General features: G+C 61.9%; 1 protein-coding gene across 2 annotated transcripts; it reads left to right on the top strand.

Annotated features, from left to right (window-relative positions):
• The first annotated feature begins 587 nt into the window (after positions 1-587).
• Positions 588-26233, top strand: FCSK (fucose kinase). 2 transcript variants are annotated; one of them, XM_034788323.1, is made up of 23 exons: positions 589-1202; positions 1592-1743; positions 2330-2380; positions 4181-4306; positions 4705-4777; positions 6248-6345; positions 8266-8346; positions 10275-10394; positions 11348-11519; positions 12568-12695; positions 13202-13303; positions 13853-14023; positions 14421-14491; positions 15345-15709; positions 16851-17061; positions 17880-18046; positions 18345-18572; positions 19121-19264; positions 19927-20046; positions 21513-21700; positions 23343-23442; positions 24875-25098; positions 25352-26233. In XM_034788323.1, the coding sequence occupies exons 1-23, from the start codon at positions 1124-1126 to the stop codon at positions 25475-25477; spliced, it is 3297 nt and encodes a 1098-aa protein (XP_034644214.1). In that variant the 5' UTR covers positions 589-1123; the 3' UTR covers positions 25478-26233. The 2 variants fall into 2 exon arrangements, with proteins under 2 accessions (XP_034644215.1, XP_034644214.1); XM_034788324.1 differs by lacking the exons at positions 23343-23442; positions 25352-26233 and having other exon boundaries at positions 588-1202; positions 24875-25052.
• The last annotated feature ends 853 nt before the right edge of the window (positions 26234-27086 follow it).

Genomic DNA, 27086 nt, shown 5'->3' with positions numbered 1-27086 from the left:
ACCTAGAGGTTACAGTGGCCGAGAAGCTGGATATGAGTCAACAGTGTGCCCTTGTTGCCAAGAAGCTAACGGCATTTTGGGCTGTATAAGTAGGAGCATCGCCAGCAGATTGAGGGGCGTGATCATTCCCCTCTATTCGGCATTGGTGAGGCCTCATCTGGAGTACTGTGTCCAGTTTTGGGCCCCACACTACAAGAAGGATGTGGAAAAATTGGAAAGAGTCCAGCGGAGGGCAACAAAAACAATTAGGGGGCTGGAGCACATGACTTATGAGGAGAGGCTGAGGGAACTGGGATTGTTTAGTCTGCAGAAGAGAAGAATGAGGGGGGATTCGATAGCTGCTTTCAGCTACCTGAAAGGGGGTTCCAAAGAGGATGGATCTAGTGGTAGCAGATGACAGAACAAGGAGTAATGGTCTCAAGTTGCAGTGGGGGAGGTTTAGGTTGGATATTAGGAAAAACTTTTTCACTAGGAGGGTGGTGAAGCCCTAGAATGGGTTACCTAGGGAGGTGGTAGAATCTCCTACCTTAGAGGTTTTTAAGGTCAGGCTTGACAAAGCCCTGGCTGGGATGATTTAGTTGAGGATTGGTCCTGCTTTGAGCAGGAGGTGGGACTAGATGACCTCCTGAGGTCCCTTCCAACCCTGAGATTCTATGATTCTATGATTTAAAGCTCCTGCCCCAGTTTCTGCTCAGATCGTAACCCTCCTGAGCCCCCAGCGGAGCCAGTCACAAAGTGTCCAGCTGGGGGCACCATTCTGTGAGACCAGCTGTGTGTAGAACGGCCTCCCCTGTGCAGACCTGTTGCATCAAGGCTGCTGCGCCAGCCGGGGACTTTGACGTCTCCTCCTCGGATAAGGTTTATCTGGCTAACGCTGTTGGGAACTGAACTTAGCCCTGTTTGGCTGCAACTCGCCAGCCTCACGCAGCCCTCGTTCACCAGCCGCACAGCACAGAGGGGTCCCCGATCACAGCCAGGCCCTGAGCCTGTTACACAAGGGCCCCATCCTGGGGGTGCCGGTGCCTCGTGAGGGGTGGGTCGGTGATGGGCAAGTGCTGCAGCCTTTGCGTCCCTTGTACAGAGCTAGCGGCGGGTGCCAGGCAGAGACGTCCAGTGCACCTGGATGGCGCCGAGAGGGGTGGAGTGGACCGTCATCATCCTGACCTGCCGGCACAAGGACAGCGTGTGTGCCTTCCAGAAAGGCAAGTGGGGCAGGGACCCGGTGCTGACACGGACGCATCCCGGCTGGGGGCGGTTCCCAGCTCTCAGAGCTGTTTGCCAAACTGGGGATGGACGTGGGCTTTGTGCGGGACAAAGCGCTGGCCAACGCCACGTGTAGCCTGGGCCGATTTTCTGCAAGCTTCCCCCTCCCGTAGCTCACTGATCCCTATCTGCAGCCAGTCCTACATGCAGCTCTGCTGGTGCCCCACAGTCCCCACCTGCAGCCACGTGTATCCCAGCCCTGGGCTCCCGCCTGCCATGGCTGTGTTAGTGCACCCCTGCTTCCCCTCCCCCCATCCTGGTCACTCAGCACATCCCTGCTCCCCCCGGTCACTCAGCGCCACCAAATGCCTCTGCTCTCGTTTGCTAGAGCTTGAGATCCGATGGCGGCGGGGTGCGCTGGGCCCACACCCCCTCCTGCTGACTGTCGAGGACCCTGCAGCATGCGTGGGCAGCGGTGGCGCCACCCTCAACGCCCTGCTGGTGGCAGCCGAGCACCTGAGCGCCAGGGCAGGCTGCACGGTGAGTGGCGTGGCACGACGGGCTCCGGACCGCATCCCGGTGGCACCTGTACTGAGTAGCTGCCGGGTGTGCACCCAGATGAGCTGGCTGGGCAGCTCCAATGCCCCCGTCTCCCTGTCCAAGGCTCTGCTGGCTTTGCCCACCCTGGAGGTGCCTCCCTTCCACCCCCAGGTACAGGGAGCTGTTGCAAAGCAGAACTATAATACCCTTCACTAATGCACTGTAGCGACCCAGGTGGGCTACAATGACCCCAGCTCCCTGCCTGCCCGCTCTTGGGGGCCATATCTGGGGAGCAGGGGCGGCTCCGGACCAAGATCCAGAAGAGCCTTGCTCCAGACAAGAGCCCAGGCCAGCCTGCAGCATGTAACTGCTGTGGGGAAGGGCCTGCAGCCGTGTGCCCAGATGGCGATGGCAGGAGGCACTGAGGCCTGGCTGGTAGGGTGCCCTCAGATCTGTGGCCCCATAAAGCTGGCACAGGCTGTTCTGGGTTATAGCATTTGCTGGAGAAGGGGACGCTGGTCAGAACTGCCCTTCCTTGGGGCTGGTTCCCCAGCTCGGCTAATGGGTTCTGTCTGCGCTCCTCCAGGTGGTCACCGCTGATGTCCTGCGTGAGGCCCGGATCCTCATCCTGCACATGGTGAGAGCCCGGTGGGGCAGGGCACAGGCCTGCTCTGCAGTGGAGGGCAGCGTTCACCCTGCCCCTCCTCTGGGGCTGCCAGCCTGGGGGCATCGTGAACCCCAGCCTGGCTGCCGGTGGTGAGTCTCCACCTGGGGGGGATGGGATGTTGGGCTGTCCCATCCAGCTGCCACCTCCCTCATCCAAAGCTCCTACCTCCAGGGCGCATGTCACGTTACCTCCCACCATCAGCCTCTCTGGCATCAAACCCAGCCCACCTGGCACTGAGAGGGGAGTGACACCCTGGCTCTACCCCCCGAACCTCGGAGCACGTTGGTACCAAGGGCTGTGCAAACCATTGCTAAATGCCACTGCACTGCATGTGCACGGGCCACTGCAGGTAACATTAGTCCCAGGTAGGTTGGGGGGGGGTGAACCCCAAAGAGGCTGGGACCAGCGCGGCTGCACCCCTCATTGATAAAATCAAAGCCTCCTGGTGCATAATCAGCTGAACACGAGCTCCCAGTGCGACGCTGCGGCCAAAAGGGCTAACGCGATGCTGGGAATCTTGAGGAGGAGCAGAGCTGTTATTTCACCTCTGTATTCGGCACTGGTGCGACCGCGCCTGGGATCCTGTGTCCAGCTCCGGTGTCCGCAATTCAAGGAGGATGGTGATCAATTGGAGAGGGTCAGAGAAGAGCCACGAGAATGTCTAAAGAGTTAGAAAATCTTCCGTATAGTGCCACACCCCAGGAGCTCAGTCTGTTTAGCTTAAGGAAGAGAAGGTTAAGGGGTGACTTGATCACAGTCTGTAATACCTGCATGGGGAACAAAGATTCTTCAGTCTAGCAGGGAAAGGTCTAACATGACCCAAGGGCTGGAAGTTGAAGCTAGACGAATTCCGACTGGGAAGAAGGTGTATATTTTTGACAGTGATGGTAATTCTCCATTGTAGCAATTTACTGAGGGGCGTGGTGGATTCTCCGTCACTGACCAGTTTTAGCTCAAGCTCGGCTGCTTTTCTCAAGGCCCTGCTCTAGGGATTATCGGGGGGCAGGTGTCTGGCCTGGGCTCTACAGGAGGTCAGACTAGCTGATCACAATGGTCCCTCCTGGCCTTGCAATCTGGGACTCTATCTGAGGAGCTCCTCCCCTGATCTCCTGCCACTCCAAGGCAGGTACCCAATCGGTGCCACGGCTCTGCTTTCCTGTGGCAGCTGCTGAGGTCCCAGTGCTGCCATCCCCTGCCTTCCACGGGATGTGGGTGGAGCCATGGGACCCCTGGGCAGACGGCTCACACAATCCATGTGGACCCACTGGCTGCTGGATGACATCCCCCTAAGTTGCGAGGGCCCCAGCTTTATTCCACTCCCACACATTCCACCCCTGGGTCTCCCCTGCCCTCTCAGAGCAGCAGGGCGATAATCTCCTACTAGGGCTGGCGTCTGCTGTCCTTTCCATGGCACCTCTCAAAGCCACCACGCGTTTCAGTGCTGCCCCGATCCCCAGCCCTGGACTGTCCTATCCGCAGCCTGGCTGCAGCTGCAGCTGTCCATGCCTGTCTGACCAGCCCCCGCCCCAGCACTCAGCCCAGGAAGGGGCTCACCTGCTCATGGGGTTCCAGGCAGAGCACCCAGGGGGCATCTGATGGGGGGTGACATTGCTGGGAGTGAGAGCCAAAAGGCCCAGAGGCCACAGCTCCTGGGTCAAAGCAGGGCTTGGTGCCAAGTCTTTTCTCCACAAGGCCTCTCGCAGGACGGAGCCTGTCCCCCTCTCTGCCCTGTCTCCTGCTGACCAGTGCTCCGGCTCTTTCTCCCATCAGGGCCGCGACTTCCCCTTCGATGACTGCAGCCGGGCCTTCACCTGCCTCCCCGTGGAGGACCCCGACGCCCCGGCCGAAGCGCTGACCTGCAATCTGGACAGCCTGCTGGGGACCATGACACAGCAGGTCAGTGCCAGGCGGGGGCGGGAGGAAGCGCCGGCCGGGTTCCTTTAGGAGGGCAAGACTGGGCCCCATTCAGCCCAAGACCATCTCATTCTGGTCCCAGCCTGCACTGCTTTCCCTCCATCCCCATCCCCACGGCCAGGTCACATAGCACGTGGGGGCCTGGGGTCTCCTAGAGAGGGGCCCCTGGGCCCCTTGCCCAGGGGCAACGATGAGATCCAGCCGGGCAAAGTGTGGGCACCCCCTGCTGGTGAGGTGAGGAAGGCCAGACAGTAAATGGCTGCCCAGCTCCCTTCCGCCCAGCCCTACAGCGTTCTGGGGTGGGGAGGGCACGTACTCCGTCCCTGTGCTGATCTCCTGGCCCAGGCGACTGTCCTGACCTCTTGTGTGTCCCTCTGTAGCTGTGCAGGGGCTCCCCGCCGGGAGTGTGGGTCTGCAGCACCGACATGCTCCTCACCGTTCCCTTGGCAGCAGGTACGGGCTCGCCCTGCGCCGGGGAGGGGATCTGAATCAGAGCAGGGCACAACCCAATAGCCAAACCCAGCCTGGGCAGGGTGTGAGGGAGGGCTCCGTGGGGCGCCAAGGTGGGGTAAATCCGGCCTCTGGCACCCCACAGGGACCCCGGCAGTTGAACCAGTGAGCCAGGGGAGACTTTGGGGGGCAGTGTAGAGGGGGGTCAGAGAATTCAGTGCTCCATGGGTCCTTCACTTCTCCCTGCTGGGGGCCTCAGCTGTCCCCGGAGGGCTTGCATTGGGTGGCAGTAGCTGCCGAGAGAAGAGGCTTGGCCGACGGCTGTCCTGGCCTCTCTGCGCGGCCCCACGGAGCATGGGGCAGAACCCCTCGGGAGGCTGTGTCTGATGGGCGCCTCTGCCCCTCAGGCCTGTGGCTAAGAGCAGGAGGCAGCTTGAAGCCCTTGTTCCTATGAGCTCTGGGCGTGCCCTGGTGCCACTCAGCCCCTGGCTGTACGCGAGGTAGGACCCAGTGCTCTGATCCCCGCAGCCAGGGCTCTCCGCCTTGCAGGGGCAGGTGCTGTCGGCCTGGGGACTGGCCGGAGTGATGGCCCATGTCTGCACACCACGGAGGGCCAGGCGGTGCCCAGGTGAGCTCTGAGCACCTTGTGGGTGCGTCAGGGCAGCCTGATGCGATGGGTCCACCGCAGGCAAAGCAGGGTTGTGACAGCCACCCTGTACCTACTGGGGCCCAGCTCCAGTCCTCCCCCTGCCTCTGTCCCAGCAGGCCTGACCCTGGCGCTTTCCACCCACTGACCCACAGCAGGGGCTCTTGGTGGGTGGCTGGCACTGGGAAGGGTGAAACAAGTGCCCCTGAAGCCTGTGTTGTGGGGTCTGGGCTGCAGTCAGCTCCCCCCGGCTGGCAAAGTGTCTTTGGGGCAGGAACTGGAGTCCCCCATCCATCGCTGCAGCGGCCTGGGGCAGGGGTATTGGTGTTAACAAAGGGGATCCCCCATATGGGGAAGGGCAAGTGACTCTGCCCCCTGGGAGGCTGGGGCTCTCAGCTCAGTGTGGTCTGGGTTCCCAGTGCACCCTGAGGCTGGGCTTGTCCTGCATCCCCTTCTCGTCCAGCAAGTCTGTCTGCAAACTGCCCAGGCTCAGGCCTGCCACAGCTGAGCGCCCAGTGCCCATGCAAGCCAGCGGAGCTAGAAGTGCCCAGTGCTTCCAGGGTTGGTCAGGAAGCCGTGGGCAGGGGTGGGCGTTTCTGAGCTGGGTGCCCAGCGGCCCAGCTGCACATGCCTGGAGTGCAGTGGGGCACATGCATTGTGGAGCATCCATTGTGCCCACAGCTAAACAAACGGCGCTCGAACCCTCCAGCTAACATGGGAGCCTTGCTTCGGTGCCGCTCCCTTAGCGACGAGCCCCCAGTCCAGCCTCACGGTGGGTGGGAGGTCTCCGGGCAAGGCGTGCACTGGTGTCTGCTCCTCTCTCTCAGAGATCCACTGGGAAGGGTTCCAAGGTGCCAAAGTGATCTCCGTGCCGGGGAGCGTCTCGTACGCCAGAAACCACGGCGTCTACCTCGCCAACCAGCAGGTACACCGAGCCCAACACTTAAAGGGGCGCCGAGCCCCAGACAATGCGCTGGCCGAGCTCCCATCCACCTCTCTTAAAGGGGCGCTGAGCCCAGGCTGTGCTGACGCCTCTGTTAAAGGGGCGCTGAGCTTGGGGCAGCGAACTAGCCAAATTCTGTTTGTCAATGTTCACCTGGAGATCTCTAGCTCTGTGATTCCTCCTGTGCAGCGCCAGGAGCGTCCGGGTCGAGGGGCCCAGGACAGAGGGCCAGCCTGCCCGTTCCCAGGCCACAAGCAGTGGGGAGAGAGCTGTGATCTGCCTTGCCCTTTGCGAGACTAGGCTGTCGGACAGCACGTGCCGAGGGGTGGCACAGCGTGGGGGGCAGTGCCCACTGAAACATTCTGCCCTGAGCTGCAGGGGGGCCCTCGAGAAGCCCCTCAGTCTCCGTGGCAGCTGGCTCCCTGGCTCTGCACTGCGGTGGTGTCAGGGCCCTGCGTCTAATGCCTTCCCCTGGGGCTGTCCTCCAGCATCCCCCTCTGGGCCCTGGGCCTCTCCCCTGGGGCTGTCCTCCAGCGTCCCGCCTCTGGGCCCTGGGCCTCTCCCCTGGGGCTGTCCTCCAGCGTCCCCCCTCTGGGCCCTGGGCCTCTCCCCTGGGGCTGTCCTCCAGCGTCCCCCCTCTGGGCCCTGGGCCTCTCCCCTGGGGCTGTCCTCCAGCATCCCCCTCTGGGCCCTGGGCCTCTCCCCTGGGGCTGTCCTCCAGCATCCCCCACTGGGCCCTGGGCCTCTCCCCTGGGGCTGTCCTCCAGCATCCCCCACTGGGCCCTGGGGCTGTCCTCCAGCACCCCGTCTCTGGGACCTGTGTCCCTTGGGCAGGGGGGCCACACTCAGGATCTGAGGCAGGAGGGGGGCTGGCCTGCCCCAGGGCTTTCCCGTGGGGTTATCACTAATGTGGGTACCCTGAGCCTTTCTGAATGGGGCTCTACAGCTGCCGGGAGAGGTGCAGGCACTGGTGAGCCCATGGCTGGGTCCCTGGCTCTGCCCTTCAGCCAGGCCCAGATTGCACCCGCTGCTGCTCACTAGCGGCCTGTGAGCTGAGCCAGCCACTGCCTGGCCCCCTCCAGCTCTGCCAATGCAGACTTCCCATGCAGCCCTTGGGGAACAGCCTCCCAAGCAGGCTTCTCTGCGGCTCCCCGAGGGCGCCCGGCCCAGCATCGCACTCGGGCGCAGGCCTCTGGACCGCGCTCAGCAGTGAGTTCAGGATGTGCCTAGAAGCCTGGGAGGGCCGTGCCGGAGGGGTGTGCCACTGAGCCGGGGGGAAGGCTCCGTTCTCCATTGCCGATTCCCCTGGCTCCTGCACATGGGATCTGCTGCGAGGTTCGAGCAGGAGCCCTGGAGTGCTGGGGAGCAGCAGTCGTGGGCACAGAGCCGGGGGCAGAGCGAATGGGCTCCCAGGCACCATGGGTGCTGCGGGGAGAGGCAGGGCCAGCCAGATCTCCACTTTGCTGCCTCAGCACCACATCCGAGGTGGCACCTTATCCCCAAGCTGGCATGTGTGAGGAGTTACCAGGATGCAGGATGGCAGCAGCACTCCAAGAAGGGAAGGACACAGAGCTCTAAGTGAACCAGCTACCCCACAGGGAACTGAGGCAGCTGGGTCCTGCCCACGGGGTGCTTTGGGGACTGGCATGCTAGGCCCGCCCATCCCCTTAACAGCCCTGCTGTGTGTGGGGCCCATCTCTGACACACGGTACCCTGCCCCGGAGCTCGGGCTGCTCCCAGTATCGGGAGAGGCTGGGAGGCAGATGGCCAGGCCTCTAGACTGGTGGCCCCCAAGGTGCAGGATCCATTAACCAGCCCTGGCCATTCCCTGGCTGCTTTGCTGAATTGTACAAGGCACCTGGGAACTGCTGCCCGGAGTTAACGGGGCCTTTCCTCTTGCAGGGGTTCGTGCGTGACATCATCTACCAAGGCCCGGAGGCCCGGATCCAGGAGTGCGCTGGGCCGGACGGGAAAGTGCCGCTGGTACGTCCCCTGGTTGGTTAATGAGGAGCTCGTGCCAGGGCTGCAGACTGGGAGGAAGGGCTGTGTAACTCGGCCAGGTGAAGGGGTGTAGCTGGGGTGGGGGTGCTGCATGAAGCAGGAAGTCTCTGGGTTAACGAGCATCGGCAGATCCTGGCTGCCGTAGATGCTGGCTAGGGGTAATGATTGCACTCGTCCCTAGAGACCTCAACCAAGAACAAGTCCTCGTACAAACACACAGCAAGAGACGGTCCCTGCCCCGAAGCCCTTCCCACCTAACTCGACAAGGCGGACGTGGGGCGAACAGGCCCAGAGAGGGGTGGGGACTTGCCCAGGAGGTCAGTGGCAGAGCGAGGACTAGGACCCAGAGCAGGGCTTGATTCAGTATGTTCCACTGCCAGCCTCCTCAGACAGTGGCTGGTGAGGAGGAAGGAGAACAGCATCTGGCTCCTTTCACCCGTAGCCCTCACAGCACAGAGCAATACCATTGTCCTCCTTTTACAGATGGGGAAACTGAGGCATGAGGCCGAGTGAAGTGATTTGCCCCACAGTCAGTAGCAGCTCTGTGACTAGAACCCAGGTCCTTCCAGTCCAGTGCTCTACTCACTAAGCCTGACTGTCGTCCCAGCTAGGGTACCTGCTATAGCAGGCGAGCTAATCCTGCTCCTGCTGGGGACAGGACAGAGAGCCGATGTTACAGGCTAGGGTACCACGGGGTGCCTGCTGCCTGACCTGACCGAGCCATGCCACCCCAGGGTAGGGGGACCAGACAGCAAGAGTGAGAAAGTGGGAGAGGGGTGTGGGGGGGTAATAGGCGCCTATATAAGACAAAGCCCTGAATATCGGGACTGTCCCTATAAAATCAGGACATCTGGTCACTCCCGCAGGGAGACACAGCACCAGCCCTTTTAGAGACAGTCCGCAGCCCAGACAGGGGAGCGGCTGCTCCTGGCCTGGGGCAGGATCTACCTCACAGCCTCCTCCCAAGCTGAAGACACCACGGGCTTGTGCTGTCCCATGAGCCAAAGGGGAGTCGCCATCAGCAGGGTCGGATTAAGGCAGGGACTTTAGGGGCTGCATCGGCTCAAGGGTGGCCCCGCAAAACCAAATCACAGGCAGTGCTCTCTGGGGTGCGCAGGCTGCCTGCCCTGGCCCCACACCACTCCCAGAAGCAGCTGGCTGCTCACATCTCTGTGACCACTGGCGAGGGGAGGCAGCTCCATGCACTGTCCCCGCTCCCACCACTGTCCCCGCAGCTCCCATTGGCCGGGAACCAGGGGTGGCGCTTGCGGGCGCAGGCAGCGCACAGAGACACGCTGTCCCCCTCCCTGCAGGGGCGTACAGAGACGTGCCAGCAGCCAGCCACTTCTGGGAGCAGCATGGCGCCAGGGCAGGCAGGCAGCCTGCCTGAGCCCTGTTGCGCCACCGGCTGGGAGCCACCTGTGGTAAGCACCTCCCGGCCAAAGCCTGCACCCCACACCCCCTCCTGCACCCCACGCCCCGAACTGCACCCAAACTCCCTCCCAGACCACTCTCACTCTCCTGTACCCCAACACTCTGCACCAGCCCGGAGCTCCTCCTGCACTCAAGCTCCCTCCCAGACCATGCACCCCCTCCTGCACCACAGTCCCCTGCCCCAGATCAGAATCCCCCTCCTGCACCAAATTCCCTCCCAGGAAAAAGACTTGTATACAGAGGCCTCACAAAATTTAATAGCCCTGGGCTCACAGGAGAGTTAGTCCGGCCCTGGCCACCAGCCACCACCAGCAGAAGGGGTTAGCATCGGTAACTCTAGGGGGTGACATAATCACACACCAGCGCGCAGGCCTGAGTCTGCCCACTAGAGGCAGCAGTGAGCAGCAGGAATGCTCTACATGGCCCCCAGGCGTAAATTGCAGTGACACCCCACCCAGCCGGCTCTGTGGTTTCAGGTGTGCGGGGTCGTCTTCTTCTCCTCGGAGACCGCAGAGCAGCTCCTGGCCACGCACGTCATCCCTCCTCTGGATGCCTGCACCTACCTGGGCCTGGATTCGGGGGCCCAGACCATCCAGGTGATGCTCTCAGCCGTTCGCCAGTGGCGGTGCTGAAGGGTGCCAGCCACAAGGAGAGCCGCCCTCACCTCTCCATAGCTGTCTAAAGCACTGCCAGGCCAATCAGCCCTTCCTTCCCCCCTCCCCCCAGCAGATGGGTCTGATGGGGGCAGGGGGAAACCCTGGAACCAAGGGTTAAATCAGCCCATGCTGGCGTCAGGTGACCAGCAGGGGGCACTCTGTGCACGTGCAGGATCATGGCTGATCGTACCTCCCCAACTCCCCGTGGTGGAAACTTCTCTGCACCCCACTCCCCAGCTGAGCAGCAGGGTGTCCCCTGGACAGGGCTCTGTTGTCTGCCGTGCAGGGAGCCGAGTCTCTGGGAGTGCTGCGGGGGCAACACACAGCTCTGGGGCCCATTTTATTACCCCACATCCTGTCCTCCAGACCCCATGCAGCAGCACGAGCTCCCCCTGCCACCTCCTCCCCATGGGGCTGCCCCTGGGACAGCCCCCTACCCTGCCCTCCATCCCTGGGGCTGAGGACGGAAGTCATCCTACTTGCCCTTTGCCCAGGGAGGGGCAGGGCAGAGAGATGCCAACTGTCTGTGGCAGCCATCTTGCTCCAGTCACACAGCTCCCGAACCAGCCAGTGCTGGCTTCTCTTGCCATTCCAAGGGCCAGGTGCTGCTCCGTCCCAAACCCTGCTCATTCGCACAGCCTCAGGGTCTGTCACCCCTTTTCTTTTGTCCTCCCTTGGAATCCCCAACTCCAGGAGCCCTGCCCCTCCCTGGCACACACACACACACACACCCCCGGCAGTGCTGTCACCGCTGTATCCAGTGTGAAGCCCACCCAGTGTAGACACACTACAGTCACAGTCTCCAGCCTGTGGGTCAGAGCTGGAGGGCACTGCTCGGCAGGGCTGGGGGGGTTGCACAGACTGAGCATTTCCGGTTCTCTGCCTCCCTCCAGCTGTCCCTGTTCTTCGATATCGTGCTGTGCATGGCCGACGGGGTGACTGAGGAGGACTTTGTGACTGGCAGGATCCGGGAGGTGGGCAGCGGCCATGCCAAGGGGACGGCGGCCCTGAGGAGCGCCCGCTCCGTGCTGTGGAAGGCCCTCCATGCCATCCCTCTCAGCATGGGTGAGTGCGACCGCCTCTGAGCGCTGCCCCAGCCCCTCATGCCTGCCCACTCTGGCTAGAGTTCTCTGGGGCCTTGGTAGCCACCGCGTGTCCCAGCAGATGTTCCTTGGCTGGTATCTTGCCGAGGAATTGGGGATAGTCTCTAAAGACACCAGCGGCCTGTTTCCTCCCCCGCCGTTCCTCCGAGGACTGTTACAACTCAGAAGCCAGGCAGGTTTAGTTCTGGTCGGTGTGTGGAGGGGAGGCCTCAAAGGAGCCACCACAGTGGAGCTGGCAACTGTGCTCATTAGAAACAGGACATGGCTGGTCCCAAAGACTCTACGGTTGCTGGGGAGACGCGGGCTGTCAAGGGGCGCTTTGTTAGTGTATTGAGGATTTTGGCATGTTTCCGTCAGTCCCACATGGGGCTAGGGGGCGCTGTGCCCCGAGTGCATGCCCCGGCAGTGTGTCGCTGGCGTCGCCGGCCGCCCTCTGTAAGGAAAAATAGGGCCCCGGTCTGCCAGGAGTTATTAAAAGAGCCTCAGAAGGGTAAGCAAGAACTGGCTGCTTGGCTTGTATCACTTCAGTGCCTTGTCATCTAACCCACTGGGGGCGCGAGGGGCTGCTCATGTCCCTGCCGTGCCCTGGCTGGCTGCCGCACGGAGGTGTTTGGACTGCACTCGATGTCTCCCCCCGACCTCCTCTCTCAGCTCGTGCGTGACACCGAGTTTGCTCCTTGGGATCTCGTTGGTGGGCGTCAGCTGCCAATCACAGCCAGGTGCCAGGGCCGACCCCTTCGGTCTCCCGCTGGGCGAGGCCCTCCCTGCACTCTGGCCTGGGTTCAGTCCAGCATCCACCCTGCTGGGTGGTGCCCGGCTCATGGCGCCCAGAGGGGAGGGGATGGCCCTCTGCCAGAGACAGAGTGCTCCTACCCCTCCACTCCCCTGCCCTCCCCACCTTGATGGACCCCTGGCGCCAGCCAGGCCCCCATCCCTTGCAGCCTGGCTGCCACCCCAGAGATCTGCTGGCAGTGCATTAACGGTGTTGCTTCTCTCCTGTTTCCTGGCAGTGTGTATACCTGACGGTTGCTATGACTACATGACTATGGCCGCTAGCGACCACATCCACAACCTGACGCTTCGCACCAGCTCCGCCAACGCCCTCCATTTCCGCAAAGTGGCGCATTCCCACATAGCTGTAGGTACCTCCTGTCCCAGCCCCCAACGTGCCCCTCCCCCTGGCATCTTCTTTCCTGCCCCCACTGCCCTGGGGCAGCAGTGGCATCTGGGCCTGCTCTGAGACAGCATAGTGGGAAAGACACCAGCACCGTGTACACTACTACCCCATCCCTGTGGGAGAGGCAGTGTGGCCTGCGGGTTGGGAGACCTGGGCTGTGTTCCCAGCCTGGTCTTGGACCTGCTGGGTAGCCTTGGGCAAGGCATTGCTCTTCGCTGGGCCTCAGTTCCCCTCCCCCCCCCCCCCCCCCCGTCTGTGTGGGCTGCTGTCAGCTGTTTGGCGCAGGGCTGGGAGCCTAGGACAACGGGGCCTCTGGTGCTCCCCTAACCCTCCATCAGTGCCACCTCCATGCGGGACCTTCAGAGAGTGCTCAGTACTCCTCCCCAGCTCCCTTTCTGCCCTTCCCCCTCTGCCCCGCCGGGCTCCTCTCCCCCACTGCTGAGCGCCGGTTCCTTCTGTTCCCGCAGCAGCCCCAGCTCCTGGAGGACGGCTGCTCCGTCACCAACAGCCTGCTGGAAGGAGCCGTGCGGGTGGAGCCCGGAAGCGTTCTCCAGCACTGCCACCTGCAGGTACAGCTCCCTCCCCATCCCGCTCACTCGGCTGGGTCCCTGGGGGTCACGCGCTTCCCAGGCACAGGGCTGGATCGCCCTATGGCTTTGGACTCTCGCTCTAACCCAGCCTGGGGCCTGGCTGCTGGGGCCCCCTCTCTCTGCATGTTCAGGCCCAGGTGGATCCTGAGTCTCTTCCCCCAGGTGCTTCAGCACACCTGTCCCAGCTCCTCTCCCGATTCCTGACCTTGTGTCCAGGAGCTCTAGGGAGTGAATGCAGGACTCCCACAATATCCCCCATTGCTAGATTTTACCAGTGACCATCTCTGCCCCCCGCCCTTCGGCCGTGCCACTATTCAAAGCACGGCTGTATATGGTACGTGGAATTGAAAGTCTTTCTGAGCCTTCAGCTCCCTCTGGGGGTCCCCGGTGCTGAAGGGTGACCACAGACCACCATGACGGGCTGGTTGTGACTAGATTAGAGGGGGGGCTTCCCAGAGCTCTGATGGGGGTGGGGATCTCCGGCACCGCCCCGCGTTTCTGGAGCGGCCCGTTTTGTCGCCCTTCCAGGGACCCTTGCAGATAGGCTCCGGCTGCCTCCTCACGGGGCTGGACGTCTCCTCCTCGCCTGCCCTGCAGCGCTGCCGGCTGCACGACGTGGTCCTGCAGGGGCACGCCATCCGGCTGCGGGACATGCTGCGCCAGGTGTTCACCCTGACTGGGCGCCACGACGACTGGCAGGTGCTGTCTGAGATCGGGCCGGGGGGAGAACCTGGGGATAGAGCTCCGAGGGTCATGTGACCTCTTAGGTGACCAGTCACACCTACGGGCTGCCCGCCGTCTGTGTTTCACCCGCTGCGGGGCCCTGATGGGGGTGCCTGGGGGGAGGAACGTTCCCCTATGGGGGTGCAGAGGGGACCATCTGCCAAGGAAACTGGGCACAGGGGGCCACCCGTGGGGACTGAGTGCTCTGGGGGAGGAGCGAAGGCCAGGGACTCTGCCCTGCCTCCCTGAGAGCCAGGGTGGGGTTAACATCGGGCCTGCCACCAGGAGAGGGCAGAGATCACCCCACAGCGGTGGTGCGAGTCCTGCCCCTTCTAGCCCCACTTCTCACTGTCTCCTCTCTCCCCCCTCACAGAGCCCTGCCGGGGAGGCCGGCACCTACCTGAACGTGCCCTGGGCTGAGTTCTTCCACAGGACGGGGATACGGTATGTGCCAAACAAGCTGGGCAGAGAAGGGTCCCGGATAGGGCACAGAGTGAGCCAAGAGCAACTGCTTTCCTCCCCTGCATTGCGCCTGGACTCTGCTCGGCTGAGACCTGGGAAACTCGCTCTGTAATGCTGCCTGGAAATGCCTCGGTGCAAATGGAAAGGGGCAGAGAGGAGCTGCCTGATGCACTGGCCTCCAGAGCGCTGAGCCAGCTCCTGGGGCCCAGTGGGGTAGAGCGAGGCCTACATGAAGCCAGCACCCTAAAGCAACCTGTGCTGCAAGAGGCTGGGACGAGATCACTGGGAGCTTCCCCGCATAACCAGCACGTGTATCTACAGCGCCTCCTGCTGGGAGAGGCTAGCAGGGCTGCAGCTGTGAGCCCCTCACTGTCCTTATAGGGGTGCACATGGCGCCTCCTGCTGGGAGAGGCTAGCAGGGCTGCAGCTGTGAGCCCCTCACAGCTGGTCTCCTTAGCGCATTTCCCTCCAGCTGGCCGAGGAAGAGACTACAGTGGTTCTGCTAACTCCTGCTTTCAGTCTGGGTGGAGGAGGCTCCATCCCAGCTGTGCAGAATGGGGGCAGGGCGGTGCAGCGGCTATCAGCCTGGGCACGGGGCTGTCCAGCTGGTGAGGAGGCAGCAGAGAGCTGGCAGGAGCTTCAGCTCCATGCTCCCTTCTCCCCGTGCCTTAGGGAGGTGCAGGCCTCTCAGGATCTGCTTTCCCTGGGGCAGAAATGAGGCTCTCTTTGTAGGTGGGGAGGCCAGAGGAGCAGGTGCTCACTGCCTAGGCCTCCTGCCCCCATTGCACATGGCCGCGTGGTGCCCGATCTCTGAGGCTGCTTCTCATTCCGGCAGGGAGGGGGATATCTGGGGCTCCGAGGTCCCCCAGAGGAGCCGCTGCCTGCTGAACGCCCGCCTCTTCCCCGTTCTGCACGCTGCCGAGCCCCTGGGGGTCCAGGACGTGCTGTGGTTCCTGGGCTCCCAGGAGGGCGAGGGGCTGGGGCGGTGGCGAGCCTCGTGGCGCATGTCCTGGGAGCAGCTGCTGATGTGCCTAGACCAGGAGGCGGAGCTGGCGTCCCGCCGGGCGCTCTTCTTCCGCCAGGCCCAGGGCAAGCTACGCAGGGTGCTGCTGGAGCACAGGGACTGCAGCCTCCTGCCACTGATCCGCACCGCCGTCAGCGAGGGCTACCAGGAGGCCGTGCTGAGCACTCTGGACCAGGGTGAGAGCTGGGCGGGGCAGCTGCCTGTGACCTTCAGGTCAGCCACACGTGCTGCTCGGGGGCGTCCGGATGCAGACTCCAGCCCTGCAGTGATTTAGCCCCCGTGCAGGCCCACGAGTGCTGGGGGGGCCCTTGAACACGGCCAGTCCCTCTCCCTTGCTAAGCAGGCTGTCCAGTCCGTACAGCGGCCAGGGGACTATCACTGGGATGTCAGCCCAGAGGCCCACCGGATTCCATCTTTGCAGATCACATTGTGCATCTCTGAGTCCCTCCTACTGTCTTTGCAGTTGGCTACAGGGCGTTCTTCGGCCCCTGTGTAATGCTGGGTCCCAAACAGCTGTACGGACTATGTCACAGTCCTCGCCCCGCCATGCACTCACCTCTGGAGAGGAACGTGGCCACTTTGAACATCCCTCAGGCACGTGGCTTACGGAGGCTGCCGGAGGGCAGTTTCCTCCCGTTCTCGCTAGCGAAGCCGTGTGGAAGCCAAAGCCTGAGCGCACTTTCCGTTGTGGCAGACAGCAGGTTTCCAGCTACCCTGAGCGGGTGGAGCATGCTGGGTAACAACATGCAAATAAGTAGCGCCAAGCAACTCTCTTCTGCTCCTGGAATTGCCAGGCCTTGCGGGCTTTGAAAAGTGGAGCTGGGCTTGCCCCGGCTAGGTGGGCTACCAGAGCCTAGGTTCATTCTCGGTGTGCTGCAGGAAGGTGCCGGCTTGAGCGCCTCTATCTCCAGAACAGGCACTGCACTGGCATTGGCGGTGCCAGCTTCTGTCGGCTGCCCCAGCTCAGTGCCCCACCCCCGGTTAGCACGAGGGAGGAGTTCACTCCAGGCCTCATTCAGCCCTTGGATCCACCGAAGATAGTCAACGAGAGAGTTGATGATGATGATGGTGGGTCATGGGCTGTGGGCACTGGGCTGAGACCCAGCAAACTCATTCCACTCAGGGACCACGGGGGCATGCTCTGGTTCAGGACAACTGTAGATAAGTGGCTGGAGGGGCTTAGGGGGTAGAGGAAGAAGGTAACTGTCGTGCTAGATGAGGAGGGATGAAATCCTGCCGTGGACAGTGGCTCTCTAAGGCTCCAGCCTGCTGGGCCATGACTGGCTGCCGCTCTGATGGCTTCCCTTTGCTTCCCAGTGGCATCTGTTGCCGCTGACCCTGGGGTGGCAGCCCGGGCTCTCGCCTGCATCGCCGATGTGCTGGGCTGCATGGCCAAAGGGGATGGGGGCTTACGGAGCGGGCCGGCCGCCAACCGGGAGTGGGCCCCGGCCTTCCAGCAGCTGGAGAGAGGCGACATTGCTGAGGGAGTGAAGGCGCTCGCCACAGAGAGGAGGAAATGGCTGGGCAGGTATGGCTGGACGCACTGGGCTGCTGGGCCCTTGGTGCCCGGGGGCCAGCGGGGGTGGCAGAGATGTTGTGTTGGGGGCCGGGGCGCTGGGCTTGCCTCCCTCAATGGACCGGGGTTCCCCACAGGGTCTGCAGGGATATCATTTCCATTTTGCCGCATTTCCAGCCGTCTCATGGCCTTTCTGCAGCGAGCAGCGGGGTTTGCTGTGAGGTCCCAGGGCTGTCAGCCATCCACTGACAGACTGGCCTGATTTTCCCCCCCCCCCCCCGCCCCGTAGGTGGTGGACTGATTGCCCCTCCCCACCAGCAGCTTGGGTCCCAGGTAGGGTGACCAGACGGCAAATGTGAAAAATCGGGACGGGGTGGGGGTAATAGGAGCCTATATAAGAAGAAGACCCCAAATCGGGACTGTCCCTATAAAATCGGGACATCTGGTCACCCTAGTCCCAGGTCCTGCTGGAAACCCATCAACTCTCCAGCAGATGCTAAGGACGCTGCTGGGCCCGAGCCCCGTGTCTCTGCAGGGGGCTTTGCGCTGGGCTGGCTGATGTTCCAGGCATCTCCGTCTCTGCAGCCCTGGACTGTGGCTGGGAGATTGGCTAAGGACCCGGCCACACACCAGGTGGTCAGTAACCATGACAACCTGTGCCAAAGGCCGACACGGGCACCACTGCCGTCCTGTGGCCAGTCGAGCGTGTTTCTGCTCAGTGTTGCCAGAGCCGCTAACTGGCCGTGCCACTGGCATCCCAGGAGAAAGACGGCTCTGATGGTGCCCTCTGCCAGCTGGTGAGCGGTGCCTGTTTCCCCCTGCCGTTTCAGGCCGGCGCTGCTGGTGAGGGCCGCCCGGCACTACGAGGGGGCCGAGCAGATCCTGATCCGCCAGGCTGTGATGTCGGCGTGCCGGTTCATCAATGTCGGGCAGGAGGAGCCCCCTCCCGTCGGTCACTGGGTGCTGGTGGAGTGCCCTGCCCGGATAGACGTCTCTGGTGAGCACCTCTGGGTGGGAGCTGCTTCCACAGGCCCCAGTTCAAAGGGCTTTCTCTTCTAGCCTGGCCATCATTGGGGCTGGCCCTAGGCTCTGTCCCAGTGCTGGGGTGGATGAGGCAGTGCAGGGCCGGGGCCACGGGGAGCCCTGGTGCAAAGGGAGCAGCGCCCAGGGGGTGGACAGCACTGGCTGTAAAGGGGCACAGTTTGGCAGCATGGAGAGGACAGGAGATGAGGGCTGGTTTGTGGGTGGCCGTCCTGCATGAGGCTCCGTTGAGTGCACACCCCTCTGCCTTGCAGGTGGCTGGAGTGACACTCCTCCAATCACTTACGAGCACGGGGGAGCCGTGGTGGACATTGCCATCCTGGTGGACGGGCACCGACCAATCGGGGCCCGGGCCCGGCGCATCGCCGAGCCGGAGCTCCGGCTGGTCAGTGCTAGCGGCGCGCTGGAGGGCGAGGTGGTGCTGGAGCTGGTGTGCCAGGACCTGGAGGACCTGCAGGATTACTGCCAGCCCCACGCGCCAGGTAAGACCCACCCCGCTGCTCAGGATCAGGGCTCACCAGCTGCTCCGCTGGTCTGGGCCTCCACTCCCCCCTGTGCAATGGGTGACAGCCCTGCCCTGCCCCCCCCCCCCCCGGGGGGGGGGGGGGCGGTGATAAGAGAGGCCCAGGCTGGAGGCCTGCGTAGCGGGGGATGGAGACGCTCGTCCTGTTGCTGCTTGTTCCGGACAGTGAGGCCATTGGCACCTTTCCCTGCCAGCAGCCCCCCCACAATGAGCCAGCAAGTCCCCCTGCCCCCTCCTCCAGGACCTGCTGTTCCGTGCTGCAGGGAGAGCAGGCCTCCGAGCCTGGACAGCTGGGGCTGCGGCTCTGCCCTCGCCCTGCTGGCCTGGGTAGGGTCGCTATGAGCACCCGCCTGTCAGGAGCTTGGGTTAATGGGTGATCCAACAGCCGTGACCTGGCCGGGGCACCATGTTAGTCTGCTGGCAGTGAAGGGGTTAAACCAGCAGGGGCTGGTGGCCAGGGCATGGCTGTGCTGACCAGCCTTTCAGGGCTTCCCCTCTCCTTTCCAGGTGCCTTGCTGAAAGCGGCTTTCATCTGCACCCAGATTGTCACCCTCGCTTCCCAGAAACCCTTGCAGGCCCAGCTGCTGGAGTGCTCTGGCGGAGGGTTTGAAGTGCACAGCTGGTCCAGCTTGCCCCACGGATCCGGTCTGGGTATGTTCGTGGCCCCCGTTTGCACAGGGCACAGTCTGGGCAGCGAGCGTAGGTATCCCTAGACCAGGAGAGCTCTGGGCCTCGGCCTCAGGTCCGTAGGAGGCTACAGGAAAGTCGTTCTCAGCCATAAGCAGCCAGGCCCACCCTGGTCACGTTCTCGGGGCTGGCGGGTCTCTCCTAACAGAGTGAGGGACATTGAACAGCAGTGGGGCTGGGGCTGGGGCGCCCCCAGCCGGGCACTCAGGCCCTCAGGAGAAACTCGCTCTCCCACAGCACTGCAAGGTCTGCACTGAGAACAGGCTGGCTCCCGGCCTCCTGCTTGGGCAGAGCACACTGGACGCCCTGCAGGAGGGGCCAGGGGCTCGGCCGCTGGGGAGGGATCCAAGCTTCTTTCTGTGGCTTCCTTGCTGGGCTCTGCGGGCCAGTCCCCTCGGGCCGGGCAATGCAGAGCATGGGGATTGCAGGGGCACCCAGCACAGAGAGCTGCTTATGTCCTCTTGCATCTCTACAGCTGCTCTGGGAGGTGGGGACGTAACCTAGCTATGGCCCCCACGGCCTTGCCCTGCCCTGCGGGGTGCTGGGTTGTTTCATGGGCCATGGCTGAGATGTTGTCCCCATGCACCCTCTGCCTCACCTCCCTGACCCATCTTTGGCTCCTCCAGGCACCAGCAGCATCCTGGCTGGGGCGGTGATGGCAGCGCTGTACCGAGCGGCTGGGAAATCCGCCAACGCAGAGTCCCTCATCCATGCCGTGCTGCACCTGGAGCAGGTGCTCACCACAGGTAACGGCACAGAGACCAGTGGCGGGGGGCCTGCCATGGCCTGGCCCGGCCGCCTGAATGGACCCCCTGACCAGGTGTGCGGCATGAGTCTGTGGCAGCTGGGGTACGCCATCCCAGGCTGCCTATGCGCTGCCCAGCCCTGGCCTGTCAGACCCACTGCCTCTCTGCCATTCCTGCTGCCCTGCCTAGGGGCCCAGCCTCGCCACACAGCTGGAGGTTTGAACTGTCCCGACGGCCCCATGGCCCCGGCTGCTCGGGCCCATTATTCTGCCCTGCTGGTTCAGGCTGTCTCTGCAACAGGCGGTGTTAACCCTCGTGGTGCACGCTGCCTGTCCCCCTGCTAGCCCCCACAGGGGCTGTTTGATCAGTTCCCTGTCCCCAACCAAGCAGCCCGCCTTCCTCTCCCCCACAGCCGGCCCCTCAGCACCACGCTGCCAGGGCCTGCCCCAATATCCTGCCTGTTGGACTCCTGGGGGACTTCTGCACCTGCACATTCAAAATTCTGCACCCAATATTTTAAAATTCTGAAAATGTTATTTGTCAAAATAACACAATATAATCATGCCAGTTTCAATTTATTTCAAAATACCTGTCAGCAAGTCTGTCGGTAACAATCCAGACAACAAAAAAGATTCAGGAAATGTTTTTTGACAAATAGATTCCTCACTAGGCTTATTAATTCAGAACTTCGAGTAATAATTCATTTAAACTGTAATTCAGAAACGTATTTCCCGCTCTGTTCAAAAGCAGCGCAAGGGCTCGTGGGCGTCAGGGGTAGCAGAGGAGCTGAGGGAGAGGGAAGGAGCCTGGGAGTGAACCTGGAGGGTTGCTGGGTGTGGGTGGGAGAAGTATGGAATAGATTTGTGGGGGAGGAATTGTTTGGGAGTTGGAGAGCCTCCCTCATGCAGACCCTGGCTGACCTGTAGCCTCTCCCATTCAGTCAGGCACATCTGCCCCTGTCCCCAAGTGTCCCTGCACCCCACACTCCTCCCTGTCCCCAGGTGGCCCTGCACCCCCTCCCATTCAGCCCCTGGCTCAATGCTGCCACCCCACTAGCTCCCATGCCGCCGCCTCAGTCTGTCCCCCTCATTAGCCCTTCTGAACTCATGTGACACCCCCCCCCCAGCAGCCGCATGTGCCCCGCTCTGTCCAGTCCCCATAGCCCACGTCTCCTCACCTGGCCACGCCTCTGCCCCCTCCCCCTCCATGGCTGGCTGCTCCAACCCATGAGCCTGCTGCCCTCTCTTCAGGCGTCACATCAGCCCCGTGGGGCTGAAGGTGTAATTGCAGCTTCCCTTCACCTCCCCGTCAGAATCAATTATTCTGCGGAGGAAAGAAAAATCTGTGGGGGGCATTAAGTCTGCGCTTGCACAACGGTGCAAAATTCCCCTCAGCTGCAGGGCTGGGACTGAAACCATTAGCGTCCTTGTGGCCTGCTGCTGTGTAACGGGCCCTGTTGCTGGCAGGAGGAGGATGGCAGGACCAGGTTGGCGGGCTTGTGCCAGGCATCAAGATCGGGAGGTCGAAGGCCCTGCTGCCCCTGAAGGTGGAGGTGGAGCAGATCCCCGTGCCGGAGGGCTTTCCCCAGACCCTGAACCAGCACCTGCTCCTGATTTACACAGGGAAGACTCGGCTGGCCCGCAACCTGCTCCAGGTAAAGCATGTGCCCCTCCATGCCTCAGGGGGCACTCCCCACCCAGCCCCCAGCAAGGCCACAGCAGGCGTGGGCAGATCTAGCAGCCCTCTCCAACACCAGTTCAGCCATAGCTCTCCCAGTGCTCTACAGAGCAGGGTCACTCCTCTCTCTGGTCCACAGCTGAGGGCCAGAGCTGGGAAATGACCTGCTCCTGTCCCATGCAGCTGAGCTGAGCCTAGTACCCTGCTCCCAGCCCCCTGCTTAGTTCATTGGCCCCAGCTTTATTAGAGACGTTACTCTAGGACCCAGGTGCCCAGCCATGGACCCAGCCCCTGCTGCGCTAGGTGCTGTACAGACACAGGACAGCCAGACGGCCCCATGCCGCACAGTTGTAGTGGCTCATTGCAGGGGATTGGCTGCGTCCCTCCCTTGGCTCTGTCCCCGCTGCAGTGAAAGTGAACGCTGGCTCCCAGGAGCAGCTGTCCAATGCTCAGTGGGAAGGTGGCTGGTCAGACATGCCCAGTACAAGGGGACAGTGCCCAGGGCTGGGCGGGGATACTGAGTCACTCTGGGATTTTCTTTATTTGTAACTCATAGAAACAACCTGGGCGCCGCATTCCCATGCTCTGGAGACCAGCTCACAGCGCCCGCAGGACGGGGGTTTCCCCTAAACTGCTCCGCATAGAGGCCAGGCTGCAAATCATTCTCACACACCACCTCACGATCCCGCTCAGCAATTGGGCTCCCCATGGGGCCCCCTGCCCCACACTCCCTGCTAGCAGGGCGCAGCTCCAGCAGCCGGGGAGCCGTAGGCAGGGGAACAGCAGAATCTGGGCCCAGTGCCAGCCTGCAGGACTCTGTGCCCAGCCCAGGACAGCCAGGTGCACATCAGCAGGAACAGAGTGCAGGGCTGTCGGACAGCAGCTCCCACCTCTAGCGGCAGAGCCCTGCCCGACGATTGGTTACAGTGCGTGGAACGTAGCTGCTGGAAGCGAGAGTTGGGGGTCACCCAGCAGGGGCCTAAAGTACCCAGCGCCCTGCCTCTCTCGCTCGAGTCACGGCGGGGGGCTCTGAGGCAGAGGGAGTCCATGCAGCGTAGTGGAGACGGGCCTTAACCTGAGCTCCTGCCTGCGCTGGGGGAGGGAGGAGGTATTAAAGCTCTCAGAGGAGCAAGGGGTTGGCCTTGCCTTGCCCTCCGCAGTAGGGGGTGAGGCTCGCTGCCACCCCAGGCCTGGCTGCGTCCCCAGAGAACGTCTGAGCCAGGGGCCCTGCAGAGCCGACTGTGGCACCTCTGCCCATTTCCCTTCAGTTACACGTGCTGCTGCTCCCTGTTCAGTCCTGAGCTGGTTCAGGTGCTGGGGCCGGGTCACAGCTAGATCCAGGGCCAGTAGCCCAGCCTCGGGGGTTAAGTCCCGGCTCCAGTTCCTGCCTCCCAGCACGGAGGAGCCGCCCTCTGGCCATCACACGACCCCTCCCCCCCTTAGGATCCCTGGCCCAGCAAAGCTGCCGGGAGCTGCACTGAACAGGTGTGAAACAGGCACGCTCCTGCTTTCCTTGTGCACCCCAAGTGCCGGGGTTTGTGTCAGCAGCAGGGCAGGGCCCCTCGGGCTGGGAAGGCCAGGTGAAGGTGATGCAGTTCATGGCTGGCCTCCCCTTGCAGGACGTGCTCAGGAACTGGTATGCCAGGCTGCCAGCTATCGTGCAGAACGCCGACGCCCTGGTGAGCAACGCGGAGCAGTGCGCCCGGGCCTTTCGGCAAGGTAAAGCAGCCACACGCTCAGCTCCTGAGTGCGTGGCCCTACGGCCTGGAGAGGGGGTGCCCCTGCTCTTGTGGCTAAGGGCGTACATGCTAGTGCTGCTGGGGCTAGCAGGCAGGAAAGGCACCACGGCTCCTGGGCTGTACAGATCCCTTGGCTGGCCCAGGCCTAGCGGCGATGGGACTTGTCCCCTAGGAGCCCAGCTCCAGCCTAAGCACAGTGGCTGGCCTGCATTGCCTGCTGGGACATTGAAGAGGAAGGCAGCTGCCGTCTGCTCCATTTCATGCCAATTCCATGGACGCCTCCTGCCAAGGCAGCCCTGCTCCGATGCCTTTAGCGCAGTTCCCACTTGTGCTTAGGAAACAGAACAGCTCTGTCAAGGTGGGCTGGAGCCGCAGTGCTGGCTAGGATGTGATCAGGGTGCCACAGGGCCATGCCTTCACAGGGAGCCCCAGAACCCCACAGGTGCACCCAAGAGCTGGCTCCAGGGCTGCTCCTGCTGGGGCACTGTGCTTACGGCCTGGTTAAACTACGGGTTTGGTCAGTCGTTTCCAGCCGCTGCATGTCGATGAGCCCTAACACCGCATCAGCAGAGCAAATGGCTTTCCCAGTCCGTCCCCCCCACCATGTAGCAGATGTACAGGCCAGCGCCCCCCCAAGGCGAGCCCTGCTCTTGCTGGGGTGCAACTGCAGCTGGGTTGAAACGTTGGAAAAAAGAGCAGCTGGCGGCTTGTTACTGGGGCGTCAGAGGCAGGAGCTTGTGTAACCCCCCCAGAGCGCAGGAGCAGCACATAGATCAGTAGGAACCAGCGGGCGAGTGACCGTACCTCTGGGCTCTTTACATCGAGGTGGACGCCTTGCTATAAAGCAAGCTTGAGATCTAGGCTTGATGCAGCATTTCCCTGATGAGCTGCTGGTCTGATCGAATGGCCCCTTCTGCCCTTAATCCACGACTAGCCACCAAGCGCCAGCCCCCCGACGGCTGGTCTGCAGCGCGGCTGGCGCTGATAGAGGCAGAACTCAGCAGCTTTTCCAAGTCGATGGAGCTTCTACAGCTCAGAAGCTGCCTCGTCTCACCGCAGCCTGAGCCAAGGGGCAGGTTGGAGAAAGAGGGAGCTGCACCGTATTTGCAGTGTCCCTTTTCTGACTACATCTGTGCTAAGAACAGGGAAAGAGCCAGACTCCACCCCCCTTTCCCCAGTGGAGCATTACAGATATGCAGACTTGGCTAGCAAGGGGGGCTATGGCGTTCACCACCAAGCGGGTGCAATGCTGGGGTATCAGGCCAGCCAAGCGGATCATTTAGTTCTGATAGCACTGGCAGAGCCGACCCTGCCCACGGCCCCTGCGAGACCAGGGGTGGGGAACCCTGAGAGAACAGCTGTAGCTCTCCTGGGCATAGACCAATTCTTGGCATTCTCTTTGTCTGCTCTAGGTAACCTGCCTCTCCTTGGAGAGTGCCTGACCCGCTACTGGCAGCAGAAGAAGTGCATGGCCCCGGGTTGTGAGCCTCTGGCTGTCAGACGCATGATGGATGCTCTCCAGCCGTATGTCTATGGGCAGAGCTTGGCTGGAGCTGGAGGCGGCGGGTTCCTCTACATCTTAACCAAAGAGCCCAGCCAGAAAGACTTTATACAGCAAATTCTAGCAAACACAGAGGTGAGCCCTGCACGTTCGCTCCCACCCATCTCTGAGTGATCAGGGCAGCGGATGGCTCTGCAGGGCCTTGCGTGTCCCAGGCACTGCGAGAGGGGTGCAGACTACAGCAGCCTGTGCCACGTGGCATGTCGGCCAGGCAGTGGGGAAGGGGTTAGAACTAAGCAAACAGCCCCCCAGTGCTACACCCACAGCTATTACCACGTAGCAGCAAGGCCCCTGCTGACGCGTTACTAACCATAATCTTTCATTATAGGGCCTGGGGAATTTCAGCATCCACACTGTTGAAGTGGACACAGCTGGCTTCTCTCTGCAGCTAGTGGGGAGCGACCCTAAAGCAAGAGGCGACACAGGGAATGAGAGGGCCCAACCAATCATGTGAAGGCCAATGGGCCCTGGTCTTTGTGCACTGCCAGTGAATGTTCAGACAGCCAACCTCCCACGCTGGCGTAATTTGCCACTCACAGGAGCGTCGGGTGAATCTGTCCTGGTTTGGTTTCAATTCAGAGTGACTTCTGGTTTCAGCAGCAGCAGCTGCACAGGTTGCATGATCGTCGCTGTAGAGTACGTGCCTCTACCATTGGGCTGATGGCGCTGGGAAGCCCTCGGCCCTACAGCAGCCTGGGCTAGTGCCTACAACAGAACCAGGCCAGGTTCACAGGCCGGCAGAGGGAAGAAAGGCCCCTCGCTGTTTGACAGCGTCACTGTGCTGGAGAAATAGACTTGGCACAATTTGTACTTTTTATCATTTCGACTATCGACGTTCATTTTTAAAAAGAACAGGAGTACTTGTGGCACCTGTTCTTTTTGCGGATACAGACTAACACGGCTGCTACTATGAAACTGTTCATTTTTAAGCATTTTTTCTGTTCATCAATTAAAATGTTCATAAGTGTGGGAAATTCTGGAGGGGTCAGCCGTGTTATTTAATGAGACACTGAGTCCGAAAGTTAAAGCTGTAACCGTTAAAACAAATTGTGAACATCACGTCAAACTCTGCAAGTAACCTTACATCACACCTCCAAGGCTTCAAGCAGCAGTCTGTCTTACTTTGCCTTTCTGAGGGGTGGGCAAACGTTTTGACCCAAGGGCCACATCTGGGAATAGAAATTGTATGGCGGGCCATGAATGCTCTCAAAATTGGTGTTTAGGTGTGGGAGAGGGTGAGGGCTCTGGTTGGGGGTGCAGGATCTGGGGTGGGGCCAGAAATGAGGAGTTCAGGATACAGGAGGGTGTTCTGGGCTGGGACCAAGGGGTTTGGAGGGTGGGAAGGGGATCAGGGCTAGGGCAGGGGTTTGGGGCACGGGGGTGAGGGGGGAGGGCTCCAGCTGGGGATGAGAGGTTTGGAGTGCTGGAGGGTGCTCCGGACTGGGATCAAGGGATTTGGAGGGTGGGAGTGGGATCAAGGCTGGGGCACGGGGGGAGGCTCAGGGGTGCAGGCTCCGGGCGGTGCTTACATCAAGCAGCTCCCAGAAGCAGCGGCATGTCCCTCTCTGGCTCCCATGCGAAGGCAGGGTCAGGCGGCTCTACACACTGCCCCATCCGCAGGCACCGCCCCTGCAGCTCCCATTGGCCATTGTTCCCGGCCAATGGGAGCTGCAAGGGTGGCACTTGAGGTGGGGGCAGCATGCAGAGCAAAGCCTCCTGGCTGCCCCTACGCATAGAAGCTGGAGAGGGGCCATGCCGCTGCTTCTGGGATCTGCGTGGAGTGGCCCCTGACCCTGCTCCCTGGCTGGAGTGCCGGGGCAGGGCAAGTCCCAGATCTCTCTCCCCAGCGGGAGCTTGAGGGCCAGATTAAAACAGCTGGTGGGCTGGATCTGGCCCACAGGCCGTAGTCTGCCCACCCTTGGCCTATCCGTACATTTCAATCATGGACTGAAATTGTTTTTCATCTATTTGTGTGTACAATGAAATCAATGTTTCAACATTTGCCAATAAAAAACTAATCCTCCGAAGCCTCTGTACAGCGGAGATGACCACCGCAGTTGCTT

The sequence above is a fragment of the Trachemys scripta genome, chromosome 13 (assembly GCF_013100865.1).
Source record: "Trachemys scripta elegans isolate TJP31775 chromosome 13, CAS_Tse_1.0, whole genome shotgun sequence".
Lineage (NCBI taxonomy): Eukaryota > Metazoa > Chordata > Testudines > Emydidae > Trachemys > Trachemys scripta.
This window is presented reverse-complemented; position numbering and strand designations above follow the sequence as displayed.